The sequence below is a fragment of the Salmo trutta genome, chromosome 3, assembly GCF_901001165.1.
Source record: "Salmo trutta chromosome 3, fSalTru1.1, whole genome shotgun sequence".
Taxonomy (NCBI): Eukaryota; Metazoa; Chordata; class Actinopteri; order Salmoniformes; family Salmonidae; genus Salmo; species Salmo trutta.
In genome coordinates, this window is record NC_042959.1 from 48,243,943 (window position 1) to 48,258,035 (window position 14,093).

General features: G+C 42.5%; 1 protein-coding gene across 1 annotated transcript in view; it reads left to right on the forward strand.

Annotated features, from left to right (window-relative positions):
* The first annotated feature begins 1,479 nt into the window (after positions 1 to 1,479).
* LOC115176785 (serine/threonine-protein kinase 40) overlaps positions 1,480 to 14,093 on the forward strand; it is a 29,467-nt gene continuing 16,853 nt past the window's right edge. The window contains exons 1-6 of the mRNA XM_029737076.1: positions 1,480 to 1,717; positions 5,815 to 5,941; positions 6,310 to 6,395; positions 7,233 to 7,376; positions 8,490 to 8,720; positions 9,385 to 9,437. Coding sequence (XP_029592936.1) covers positions 5,824 to 5,941; positions 6,310 to 6,395; positions 7,233 to 7,376; positions 8,490 to 8,720; positions 9,385 to 9,437 — 632 coding nt within the window. The 5' untranslated portion in view covers positions 1,480 to 1,717; positions 5,815 to 5,823. The remainder of the gene's footprint in view (positions 1,718 to 5,814; positions 5,942 to 6,309; positions 6,396 to 7,232; positions 7,377 to 8,489; positions 8,721 to 9,384; positions 9,438 to 14,093) is intronic.

The following is a 14,093-nucleotide window of genomic DNA, read 5'->3' on the forward strand; positions in this document are numbered from 1 at the left end:
AAGAAGTCAAAACATGCTGAGACATGGCTGTGCTGAATGGACCTGTGGGTGGGGGATTCAGGTGAGGCCTTCCTAACAGTCTGCTGGGGAGAGAGAGAGACGTCAGACCAGCGCTACCCAAGGGCATGGTTTCTTTGGAAAACAAAGTCACTGAAGCACTCCCTCTCCTCTGCTACTCATCTCCAGGTTGTTCCCGTAAATGAGAATGTGTTCTCAGTCTGCTTATTTTCTTAAACAAGGGTTAAAAAACAAACAAACCAAGAAAAGGATACATTATATTCACTATGTTTCATGTTTTAATTAAAGCATGTAAAGAGAGAATGTGCCATATCCATGGATGCAAATGGCAGACTCTTACAAGGCTGGGTGACTTCCCACAGAATTAAATAGAACACTAGAATGATATTGTATGTCCCTCTCTACCTCTAAGCTCTCTTAAGGTATGATTCACAGTTTCCTCATCAAAAGCTGTGGGCTGGACACTGTTAACCACACAGGCTGACAAGTGTTTCATGTGGCCAGGGGCATATGCTGTGCTGAGTCAACACAGGAAGACTAGTGCAGCCCAAATCACTTTTGTGCCCTTTATATCCCCCTGTACCTACCCACTGGATCGAAACTAGTAGGTGGGGGAGGGATTATTGTTCCAAAAGAGGGATGCTAAATTGGGATCAGCATATGAGGATCTGCTTGTAGAAGGATTCATTTTTTTGGGCCAAAGGAAATGTTAGTCAGCATAACAGTCAGGGAGGAAAGGGAGCACATTTCAGACACATGGAACTATTATTTTTTCAGAGTGGATGTACACCTTTCATTTATGCTTCTAAGATTGCTAATCAATCAAATACATGTACTGTATGCATAACTGTGTAATAGTCCAATTATCTCGTACAATATGTACGATACGTACGATAGGCATGCATTACAATGAAGGTGTAGATATGTTTGGGAGTTAAACCAAAAGCCTGTTATCCATCTGAGTAGAGATGAGGATAATGATAGGAGTATAACGTTATTGTAGCCTATTTCATTCTCAAGGGACATTCCTCTCCCTTGCTAGATCATTTCTCATGAATGGAGGAATTGTTAGCAATCAAAGGATATAACGTTAGAATTTCACTAAGGCACCAAGATATCACAGCAGGTGAATGGAGTGTAATGCTGGACTTTTTGTTGCCACTGATTAGTTATGAATGGATACAATATTTGCCTCCAAGCTCACAATTTACTTTTTCATTTTTGTATAACTGTGTTGTAAAACCATGTGTGCATTTTGAAACTATATCGAATTGAATTTGCCACATAGTTGGACACTGAACCTCTGCTCAACGTCATGTCATTCCTAGTCCTATTATCAAACACATTTCATCAAACGCTCAATCAATCAGATGCATCTGCTAGACAACACTACTAAATCAAATTATGTTTTTGTTTTTATTGGCTGAGCAAGTCTGTCAGTCATGCAATTTGCGTCATTTCCGTTGTCAGGTGGCGCTGCTATGGAAAGATGCGATCAGAAAGCTGACGAATGGAAGCTGTTCCTGAGTGGTCATTTCGGTAATAGTGGCTAAAACAAACATTGCGCGATATCAACCCTCTATATACGGTCTCCTTTGGTTGGGGCAACAAACTGCTTATGCACCGAACAAATACTTTTAAAGAAATGTCCATGCTGTAGCAATACAACGCAGACTTTCCTCGGCGTTTTCAGCTCGAGGTAAGTTGTTAAAGAAAAAGACCTGAGTGAGCGAGGTGGCGAACGAGCTTGCTCTAGCGGTAGTAACGTTAACGTTAGTGGTAGCTAGCTTATATTTTGTTTAAATGGCCTCCCCGTTCTGCGCAATGTGTATTGTTTAGCAGACAATGGGTAAATTGGAAACTGAACATATTAATTAACACATACATGCACGTTTGTCATTGGGGTCGTTCCGATGTGTGAACCGTGTGCATTGTTGTAATTCGGGCTAGCTTTGGGTTGCTCGTGCCGAATGGAATTTAGCAGATTTAGCTAACGTTAGTTAGGCTACCTAATATAGTTTCTCTGACGCCGATTATTGTACATTATTTTGTAGTTAACATAACCACTGTTCCCATACTGTATATGCGCTGTTTTACTAATTTATATTCGTTAAAAAACTTATTTTGCTAGAACATTGCGTTCGGGCGTGGGGCTCGTTTGTAAACGCTCGTGGGTTGTCGGTACTATAAATGGTACCTAGTTAGATTTTACGCATGTCATGACATAAGATCAGGATGGCTCAATGGCTTGTGGACAAATGTGATTGTTGGCACTCGTGTCCGTTTTAGGAGTCAAAGGGGTCGTGTACACTACACTTGGGGGATTGCATCCCTGCGATGCGTGCTCCTTTTCATTTGTTTCAAATGATGGCCTGATACAATGTTGCAACTGACACCCCCTTACAACATGCTGTCGTCGTTCCTATGTCTCTATTTATTATTTGGTGACCTTGTATGGCCAAGTGCATTCAAAATATAACAATAGGCTGCAAGATGGTAGGTAACCATAAGAGCGCTGAAGGCAGTTGAGGTTTCATCCAGGTACATCAACATGCCCATTACGAGCTAGCTAGGTATCTTTATCATGATGTCCAATATAGTTAGAGGGGGATTGACTTGTGCAACCTCAAATCAAGAAATCCTTTGTTCAACTTCGATCGCACGTGATTTGTATGACTCATCTCCTCTGACAACATTGTGATAGCTTGGACTATTTTTCAGTTATTTATCAGGATATAGCCTAGGTTCCAGGTATTGACGTGTAAAAATGACATTTGGTTCTATTAGATTTATTTAGGGATGGCTCCTTTAGTTAGTGCTTTTAGCTAATTAGTTTTTTTGCAACAGAACACGGTGTGAAATGCTTGATTCATGCTGCTATAATAGGACGTGAGTGGATCTCCAGTCGTCTATGGTGGGCTTGTGTGTGCGCTCTCCAGCTATTTAAAGAGCGCATGTTCCCGTGGATGGCGTGGGAGATTCTCTCTGGTGCCTTGTGTCTGATATGATTCAGTAGGCTATGTTCCTACTCTCTCTCAGTACAGTCAGCATCAGATAAAACTGCATCTTAGCATGTCATTGCGCTGAAGTTATTCTTGCCAATCATTGTGCTCTCCTCGGGTGGTTTGACCTTTTTGGTTCTTGAACTAGAGGTAGTTGGCTTACATTCATCAAATGCCAAACTAATCTGAAGTCAAGTTGTGAGCTGCCCATTTCAGGCAAGCCTAAGGTGCATGCGTTACAGAAAGGTAATTGTTTTGTCAAATGGTTTTAGGGCAGTACAGTGCTCTTGTAGAAATGCACATCAGAACCTGTCGGCTCTGATTCAGTTTCTAATAGTTCTCTTGTTGGACAGTCATTTTAGCAGCATGCCCTGTACTATTCCATCTTTGCAAATTGCAATGGCTAACATTCAGTTTAGATGACTAGTGCAAATAAATGGTGTGCTAATTGATTGATAGAATATGCTGCTCTCCTACAGTTGCACATGTGACTGGGAGTCATGAAAAGCACTGTTCATAAGCCTCCCTGGGTGATTGATTGATTGGTTGAGATGGCGAGAGACATGATTAAGACACAGTCTGCTGTTTAGGATCTGAAAAAATCCTCATAGAAGTGAGAATTTGTGTAGGCCCACTGTGACTGCTGCAAACTGTCCTGTCCTCACCAGAGCCAAACTGTGGCCCATGGTGGAACAGTTTCAAAATGGAAAGATGTCTTGTTTTCCGTGGGTTTGCTGTGTTGGCTAATGTGTGAGCATTTTGACTAGTGTTGCCTCTAATGCATACTTAGATTTTTTTGGGTGTGTCAGTTTCCAATGTCTACTCTCAATCAGGTAATTCAAATGCATTGTTATTGCCCTCTATGCTCCCACTTTTATCAGCCCAAATCATCTCGCTCTTGAACATCTCCAGTCGGGTTGAACTTGTACTGGCATGTGTCCACTAAAGATCTACGGTCACCACAATGCTGTCTTTAGGCACATTGACCTATCACCTTTGTGCTGCAGTTTCACTACAGGAAGTCGCACATTGTTTTCAATCTGAAACGATGCCTCCTTTTTACACTCTAGGACATGTTTTAGTTTGCGCTCTTATTGGTGTCATCCCTCTGACATTTTAGCATTTCTGACAAAACCTAGTCCATCATAACCCTGGGGTGTCTGAACTGAGTGATTCACCCACCCCCCACCACACACACACACAGTTGGTTCTGAGCATTACTTTTCTGTTATGGGAACCAGAGCGCGTTTCATCACTTAGGAACTCATTATCAACAGGCAGCAAAAAAGCAAATACCTCTCAAAGATAAAATACCGTAGGTCCTATAGAGGTAGGCATGTTACTGTAAATAGATGTCACGATGTGTCACACACGGGTTCCCCTGGCATGTGCCTTCAGTTCCTTATCGGAAATGGTAGGGTTGGTTTTTATTTTTCTGTCGTGAGAAAAAGCCATGAGCCCAACCTTTTATGGGAAACTGTCTTCTGAGAGGAAGTCATATCCTTTTACTGTCAATGGTTACAACTCACCACATAGCCTAGTCCACAGATTTATGGAACCGCAAACCAGTGCAGATTAAGTTTCACGTTTTAATGTCATGTGCACGAGTACAGTGAAATGCCTTTCTTGCAAGCTCTAAACCCAACAATGCAGTTATCAATGTAGTACTAAAAATGACATAGAAAGAAGCTATATAGTCAGTTCCAATACCATATTTACAATGTGCAGGGATACTGGAGTGATAGTTAGTTATGTATAGGAGTACAGTGATTTAGGCATTGGGATATGTAATTAACAGAGTAGTAGCAGCAGCATAAATGATGAGTGCATGTGTGTGGTGTCAGTATAAATGTGTATGTTGGAGAGTCCTGTGAGTGTGTATAGACAGTGCAAAAATAAAAGGGTTAACTCAAAGTCAGTCCTCGAGGCCATTCTGTTAGCTATTTAGCAGTATTATGGCTTGGGTATAAAAGCTGTTCAGGATCCTGTTGGTGTCAGACTTGATGCACCGGTACCACTTGCTGTGCGGAAGCAGAGAGAACAGTCTATAGCTTGGGTGGCTAGAGTCTAACAATTTTCCGGGCCTGATATAGGTCCTAAGAGCTGCAGCAGGATTTTCAGAAAGTAATTGCGAAGGCTAAAATGAAACCAGCATGAAAAAGCATGTATGCACAAAATCGCATTCAGCCTAGCCCTATTACATGTTTTGCCATCTTTAGCATTTCATCCTTGCAGGATTTGATGTTGCAGTAATCCTACTGCATTCCGCATCAAGGCATTTGTCATTCAATGTCAGTACATGGATGTTTCGTTTGCATGCCACATTGTGAGGATTTAAAGCTGAGGTGTCATCTGTCTCGCCAGAGACGACATCTGAATGAACCTATAATGGCTAGCCATTCACACTGTTAGTAAACTTGTGGGAGGGGTTTCCTAACGTGGTTGCGAGGGGTTATACCCTCTCCTCTCTCATACCACAAGACAGTTTGCTGCATTAGTCAAGTCAATAGAGAACTTCTGGAGAGACCCAGGTATAGTCATGCAGTTTCAGGGATTATTGAGAACTAATGTATTTTCTACTGTATGACACATTGACATAATTTTGGTCAGAATCTTAGCGTTTGAATTATGCAACTCAAGATGTATATTTTGCTTGTGGCCTGGAAGAACATCAAGACTGTATCAGTTTGAGTTTTTCTTCCTTGTGGTCACATTTCTGTCCAACACCACTTAACGTGCCTATCTTGATCTGATGTTATCTGATTAGCTTTTTGTCTCTGTGTTCTTCCTGCAGAGCTCCAGCATGTCTAAGCGACGCTCTTTGGAGAGGGGGGCCGGAGAGACCTCAGTCAGGGCCAGCAAGCTCCTCTGTCCTGGAATAGCTGGAAGCAACGCCAAGAGGGCAGGTCCCTTTGTCCTGGGTAAGGGATGGGGTTTACTCAGGGGCAAAAAAGGGGAAAGGTTGGCCTCTTACAACTGTGTGTGCGCAGGAAACTAGGAAAGAGGTGGGGGGGATTCAGTTAGCTTGAGGCAAGAATGTGAAGAATTTTTAACATTTGGTAGATGGCTCAGAATCTATTAAGCAAAGTTGCTGTTTCAATCTTTTCAGAAAATGTATACTGTTAACTTTGTGAAACGGTAGCATAAGACTTCTGCTGTCTGCTAGATGACGTGTAAGAAAACGTTATGTTAGGGGGGTTAAAGTTTGCATGCCTCCTAATGGTTTGCATTAGGGCACACACACTCCTTACCTTTTGGTCATGCAGCTGTTGCCACTTCTTCCTTACAGGGCCTCGTTTGGGGAACTCGCCCGTGCCAAGCATAGTGCAGTGTCTGGCCAGGAAGGATGGGACGGATGACTTCTACCAGCTAAAGGTGAGTGGACACACTCACACTGTTTCTTTTGAATTATTTATTTTCACTGTTTGATGGCGATTAATTAGTGTCTTCAAACAATAGCTAGTTAGCTACAGTGTCCCAATAGCCTCTTGAAACTTTGACCTTCCTAAACAGACGTCTTTGTTAGTGTTCAGTTATTCCTTTACGGCCCTATTTGAGTGCAGCAGCCTGCTCTTGGGCAGAAGACGAACTGTAGAGGCAATTTGTTTATTGGGGCAATCCAATAATCTGTTTTACACACAAGGTGTTTTAGGAGGAAGAGCGAAAAAGTGGCCTGTCTCCTGAGTGTGTTGACCGTAGTATGTAGGGACGTGTTTTTGCTGGGATAAAATGAAACCAGCATGGAAAAAACATCAGTTTATTTTAGTAAATACTTAACTAACATTATTTTTAGTTTCACTGTAATGTCTACACTTGTTTTATTCGGCGCATGTGACAAATAAAATTTGATTTGATGTGCCAAATATGCAGGCCTGTTTTGTCCCCTCTGGCTCTCAACCCCTCTTCCTAAGTTCTTTCCCAAGGCCTAGATCAGCTGCTGGGGTCAGCTGTTATGGTACATCTTTAGGCATTGTGGGGTGACGACTTCATGTGGTTCATTGTTCAGGGATTTTTCCCCAGTCCCAGAGCGTGTGTGCTCGTGACCTCGGGGTCAAATTCATTAGGCGACACAGTAGTAAGATGTTTTGCAATGGGAAACCAAAAACTAAGTGTTTCTTATTGGACAAATCTAGGTAGGCCCTCCCTTTTTCAGTCAGTTTTCTTCCTTTTACTGCCTAATGAACACGACCTTGCTGCTGCTTTCTGTTGTAGATCCTGACGCTGGAGGAGCGGGCAGACGCGGCCGGGGAGACCCAGGAGGAGAGGCAGGGGAAGATGCTGCTGCACACCGAGTACTCCCTCCTCTCGCTGCTCCATAACCAGGACGGAGTGGTGCACCACCATGGCCTGTTCCAGGTAAATGGCAAGAGTTTACTTGGTTGCGCCACAAACGTTCAGGTACATCGCTTGGCGCTGCAGCCAATTGTAATGTCTTTCAATGATGAGAACTTCACAGACCTGTACTGAATTACTGTGATTGTACATTATTCTTTCTGATGAGAGACTTGCATAGTTTTCTGCCAGCCTCCCAAAGACACCCCTTCAGGGAAAAACATTCTATTCACACCCCCTCCCTACCAACCGCACTGCACAATCCAAGTCCAGTGGAGCTTAGAGATAGTTCTGTAGAGATATTGAAGCACCTTCTTTTTTTTTTTTAAGCCTTCACTTTCCCAGCTGACCACTCTCACAGTGACTCAGCCCTCCCGCCCTTCCCATATCTTTATAACTTTGTTATTGTTCCATCTGCCGCCTCTCTTTCACAACCCTATTCCTCCTCGACACGCTCTTCCTAGAATAGCTACATTGAGCCGTGCCGCTGCGGCGTGATTCATTCAAGGCTACAACGGTATTGATTGGTTTATTATAGTTCCGTCTCCAAGCGGACCGGTTAATAATGATTTGTCTCAGAAAGCCTTTAGAGGCCCAGCCATCTAAATCTGGACAAACCAATGGGGACGGGGACAGTGACTCGCTCTGAGGTGAATAGAGAAGAAGGACCTTTGTTTTTCAACCCCCCCCTCCCCCCACTGTGTTCTATTCACATTGGAGATGGGATGGTTGTACACAGATCACTGAGCCCTGTCTTCTCCTCCACTGTTCTCTCTCTCATAGCTGATTGAAGCCAGACTGCAATTTCACTCGGCAATGGAAGAGGTGATGGCGTATGACACATACGATTTGGAAGCCGTTCAATTGTCATGTCGTTTGTCAGAATCTATATTATTTCTTACACGCTTCTAAAGAAATGCCCCAGAGTTGTATTGTTCATGGCACACCGTAGCAAAATGTTTTGCAATAGAAAACCAACATTTTATTGGACAAGCACATTTCATTCTGTTTCGTGGCCTTGTTTTGTGCTTACTGAACACTACCCATATCAACAGATCGTAACACGCACAGATAAAAGATACGGTCTCCTCTCTAATCACCCTAACCAACCCGCTCTCTCTCCCATGTCTGCTTTAGGATCAGGCGTACGAGATTGTGGAGGACCCGGAGGCTAACAATGGCAAGGTGCGCCGACTGAAGAAGCGGATCTGCCTGGTGCTGGACTGCCTCTGTGCGCACGACTTCAGCGACAAGACTGCGGACCTCATCAACCTGCAGCACTACGTCATCAAGGAGAAGCGGCTGAGCGAGCGCGAGGCCATCGTCATCTTCTACGACGTGGTGCGCGTGGTGGAGGCCCTGCACAAGGTGAGGCCGACCAACAAAACACGTACAGCACGTTTGAGGGGATCAGTTTGAGGAAGACGAGGTGCAGAATTGCTAATCATGATCACAATGCGTATGCCTAATTATTTGGAATGTGAGGTAATTTGTAGATCAGTGATTCAACTCAGTCCGACTACAATGTAGCTGTTTTGAACGTGTTCGAAACAGTCTAAATCCATCTGCTTCTTGACTAGGGTTCAGTCTGCTATGTACTTTGCAGATTTCCCAGACTTTTCATTATCTGATGGCCAGTTGTTTTGAACGTTTAATGATTTGTAGATCAGATTATCTGGTCAGTGCCTGCTGCCTTCACAGGCTGACCTTCATGATCAAATAATTGGTTACTGACTTGACTGTATACTCATCTAGAGCCAAGATGACGCATAGCTTTGACAATTTGTTTTTGAAAGATGTATTATGTAAGTGTGTTTTCTTTACGGTCTCCAACTTAAGTCTTGGGCATGTTCAGACAAGTCAAAATGTTGTTACATTTTTGTTATGTAGCCCCTCCGATGAGTCATCATCCAAGCTAAGCCGCTCCTATAGAGCAGTAACAGCATTGACTTGAGTTGCTTTTCCAGTGCTTCATTCAACAGCAGTCTGACGGTGACATATCTGATCCATCTCTACCTCTTCCACCCTGCAGAAAAACATTGTGCACCGAGACCTGAAGCTTGGAAACATGGTGCTGAACAAACGGTAAGGACTCAGTCACACTTTCATATTTGGTTCAGCCATGCGAGATGCCCCATCCAGTGTGTATCCGGTGTGCAACTGGCCTTCAACCCGAGTAGGGTCAAGTCCTCGCAGCCTCAAAGAAGAGACAGATATCCCAGCTCAATCCCCCTTCACCCCTCTTTCTTTCTCTTGCTCTCTACATCTTTCTCTTCCCCCCCCCCCCCCTCTCTCTCTCGTACGAGTCAGTGACTCATTCCCTGTGGTTGGGTTTTGGAAGGCAGTGATGGGAACCTAGCGAGGAAAAAGAGAGAGCGAAGAACGTGCCCGCTTACTTTGTTCTCTCTCGAAGAGAGGGGGGAGGAACCACACATGGTTGGAACTCTGGCTCGAGTGCAAATCAGGTCACAGTGTTGTGCTGCCGGGAATCTAATAGGCCCTGCAGAATGCAACCAGCTCCTTATCCACAAAGCCCCCTTTCCAAACCCCCCCCCCCCCCCATCTCTATTCGGTCTTATGTTCCAAAATTTGAAATTGTGTTTTGCATTGAATACAAGTACAGACTCTGAGCTTCAAAATGGTACATCATACGCTGTAGTTGGAGAAAACATGGAAGCAATGCTGGTTTAAAAGTTTAACTTATCCTGCTTAGGAGAAAAGGGCATTTGGCTGTGATTTTCACACGTGCTCGACATTAATCCTTGGAAAACGTATATTTAGAAAAGGAATACTTTCACCAAATTGCCGAAATGAATTCTCTGTACATTATCTCACCAAGTTTCCTGATTAGGCAAACCATTAACAGTATTAAATTGCCTATTGTTGTATAATAAAAAACCTTTCACATTGAACTACAGTGCTGCTTTGTTTTACACCCGTTAAGCCTGAACCTCTCGGCTAGATGGGACGCTACCGTACCACCTGACCAACATCCAGTGAAAGTGCAGGACGCCAAATTCAAACTACAGAATTGTAAATATTTAACTTCCTTGAAAATAAACATGCAATATGTCAGAATAAAGCTTAACTTGTTAATCCAGCCACGGTGTCAGATTTCAAAAAGGCTTTACGGCGAAAACAAACCATGCGATTATCTGAGGACAGCACCCCATCAAACAATCATATTTCATCCCGCCAGGCATGACACAAAACTCAGAAATAACAATATAATTCATGCCTTTTGAAGAGCTTCTTCTGTTGGCACTCCAATATGTCCCATAAACATCACAAATGGTCCTTTTTTGTTTGATTAATTCCATCGTTATATCTCCAATGTCCATTTATATGGCGCATTTGATCCAGAAAAACACTGGTTCCAACTCGTGCAACATGACTAATAAGTTACCTGTAATCTTTGTCCAAACAACTTTCCTAATACAACTTTAGGTATTTTTTTTACGTAAATAATCGTTAACATTTAAGACGGGATAAACTGCGTTCAATAGTGGATAAAAACAAAGTGGAGCAAGCTTTCAGGTTGCGCGCCCCAACCACAACAGTCCCCTAGACTCGACCCTCATTCTGAACAGCCATTCTTCATTACTCAAAGGAAAAACATCAACCAATTTCTAAAGACTGTTGACATCCAGTGGAAGCGATAGGAACTGCAAGCAAGTGCCTTAAATCAAGATCCACATAGAAAACCCATTGAAAACAGTCACCTCAAAAACAAAAATAATCCTGGATGGTTTGTCCTCGGGGTTTCGCCTGCCAAATAAGTTCTGTTATACTCACAGACATCATTCAAACAGTTTTAGAAACTTCAGTGTTTTCTATCCAAATCTACTAATAATATGCATATCCTAGCTTCTGGGCCTGAGTAGCAGGCAGTTTACTTTGGGCACAGTTTTCATCTGGACATGAAAATACCGCCCCCTATCCCAGAGAAGTTAAGACCCAACCAAGAGTTCACGGGAACACGTGACTGAAAATATTTCAAGATTAAAATACTTTAACTTCAAGTGCTAAAGGTAGTAGCCTGAAATTGGAGAACTTAACACAATGGCTTAGGTAAAACACTATCTAGGCTTTTATCATGAGATCCTTTGAGTGACCTTTTCAAGTTATGATATGAACAAACTGAACATATTTCTGTCTTGCCCTTTGGAGCAGGGCGCGTAATGTCTATGGCCTTTTCATTGCAAAAGTCCTGATCTTCTCAAAAATATGTTTGCCGGGTTATGTCCAGTCCAAGGGATGCTTGCTTGCTCGTTGCGCAGCAGCTGAAATCTAGTTCCATCCGAGTGACAGCTCCATGGCCACAACACCAGGCTCCAGACAATTTTAAGCTGTAAAGGAGAAAGGCAGACAAAAATAGATGAGGCATTAAAACCTTGCATACCAGCAATAAATACCTGAAGTGCTGCTTGTTCATCTCCTTACACTCCTGAAAGACACATTCCAGAACAATTGATTAAAAAAAAACTAATGAATTCATCTCCTATAGCTTGTCATTGCCTATTACTAAAATGCCCTGTACACACACAACCAGTTTCCAGCCAAACAATGGCAATGCCGACATTACAAGATAACTAGCTAATAATTAGCAGCAGGCTAAATGTGCCTAAACAGACTTACCATGGTTACTCCATGGATTATTTTTTTTGTCTGACTGATGTCGCCCTAAAAAACAATGCAATATTCTTTACAAGCCAGAATGTTGAATGAAATTATATTTACACTTTCCCGGTTGTACATGCTGTTGATAGGTGGAGATGGGGTATCCGCAGGATAATGATGTTTACCTGACTTTTTGCTGTGCCGGTAGTTTCTGTCACTTGGATTTTCAATCTCTTGACGCATTACACGTGATACTCTATGTAAACAATAACCAAATGTAACCGGAATGTTGTCGGCTGACACGTTCCCTCACAATCAGCTGGAAGTGTCTGCCGTTTGGTTAGGCTTGGCCATATTGTGCAAGTGTTTCATGTGCGGATTGCGTCAGTTTTGAAAATAACAACTGGAAATACAGACAGCGTACTAAAGGTTGGGTTGATAACACTTCCCTGTGGATATTTTGTATCAAATTACCTCTGACATAGGGACAACATCGGTGGACAACCAGTAAAGTAAGTTGAAATAAAGTTTGTTCATCATTCTGACTTAATGGGACTGTTCGGCAATGCTGCGCCTACACGTTAGAGACGAGTGTGTAACTATTTCACTCTCGAATTCTGAACGAGGCTAGTATTAAGCTAGTTGAACATGTGTAGATAGCTAGTTATTTAGCCATGTCATGTGTCCCTGTCACTTAACTTGGGGTTTGATTAGCTTGCTAGTCGATTAGCATTCGCACCACAGTGGCTATTTTCGGTAGCTAGCTAGTTAAACATGATACGCTGACGAACATATTATCGTCATGGCTTTGCACATCAGCAATCAACTAACTGCAGAATGCAACTGGCCATCTCAGCCAGCTAGCTGCATATAATGTTACCTGTATGCAACTGTCTAGCTAGCTAACAATGAAAAATACTTTTTTTTTTATACAGATGAGACTAACTATCTCTGTATTTTAACTGTAAGCTCTTAACTGTTAGTTTATGATTCACGAAAGATGTAAAAAAAATAATCCTTCCCACTCTGCTTTAAACAGACTGCTTTTGCCTCAGAAGAAAGAGCTGTGTCCATACCAGCAGCTGTATTCAGGACCACTCTGTTATTGAAAGCTGTAGCTACACTTGTCATTGATGAAAATGAGTTAATCCAAAGGAGTTTACAAATATCTGCGGTAGCAGAGAGGACGTGCCATGTGACAGGGAAGCCTTGAGTGACAGAATTGCTCTTTCTTGTGAATGACTCACCCTCTATCTCAACCAATCATGGCTAGGCAGTATTCTTTATTTTGAGTGTGTGTGAACGGAGTGCGTGCTAGTGAGGATGGAGGGGGGTTGTGCACTAGTGATCTGGGAACAAATCAATAGTTGCGTATGGAAGACACATTTCAGTTGAATCCCCCTTTCCATATCAAAATATTATTTTTGACGGTATTGTAACGTTTTGACAGTATCGCAATATTGTTTTCGTGCTAGTTTGCAGTACCTGCACCAAAACTAAAATGTGTTCCTTCATAGCTAGTTCTCCATTTTGTAAATGGGGAGACAATTTGTTTTCAGCACTTATTTCCATGGCTGATCAGAACTTGTTTACTCATCCTCTGGCTTGTCCCTCTGTAGCAGATATGTTTGGAACATTGAATCGCAATACATATTGTATTGGCACCTAAATATCATATTGTGAGGTCCCTGTCAAATCCCAGCCTTATTGGGGCTATTTTGGGGCGGCAGCGTAGCCTAGTGGTTAGAGCGTTGGACTAGTAACCGGAAGGTTGCAAGATCTAATCCCCGAGCTGACAAGGTACAAAATCTGTCGTTCTGCCCCAATAAAATAAGAATTTGTTCCTAACTGACTTGCCTAGTTAAATAAAGGTAAAATAAAATGGTGCACCTAGAGCCTCTTAAAACCCTGCTGGATTTCTTAATTTCTTTCATTTATTTTTTTTGACAGTTTTTATTTTTTTTATTTACAGTGAATGTATTTAGCTGTTTTTATCTTGAGTCCATGAAATGTAGGAGTATGCTAGTGACTGTTTTGTAACTGATCAACAGCTTTTGCAATTCCTCTTGGCTCCACGTGCTCATATAGTATGTGTAGACTATTAAACAACTGAGCAAGTGG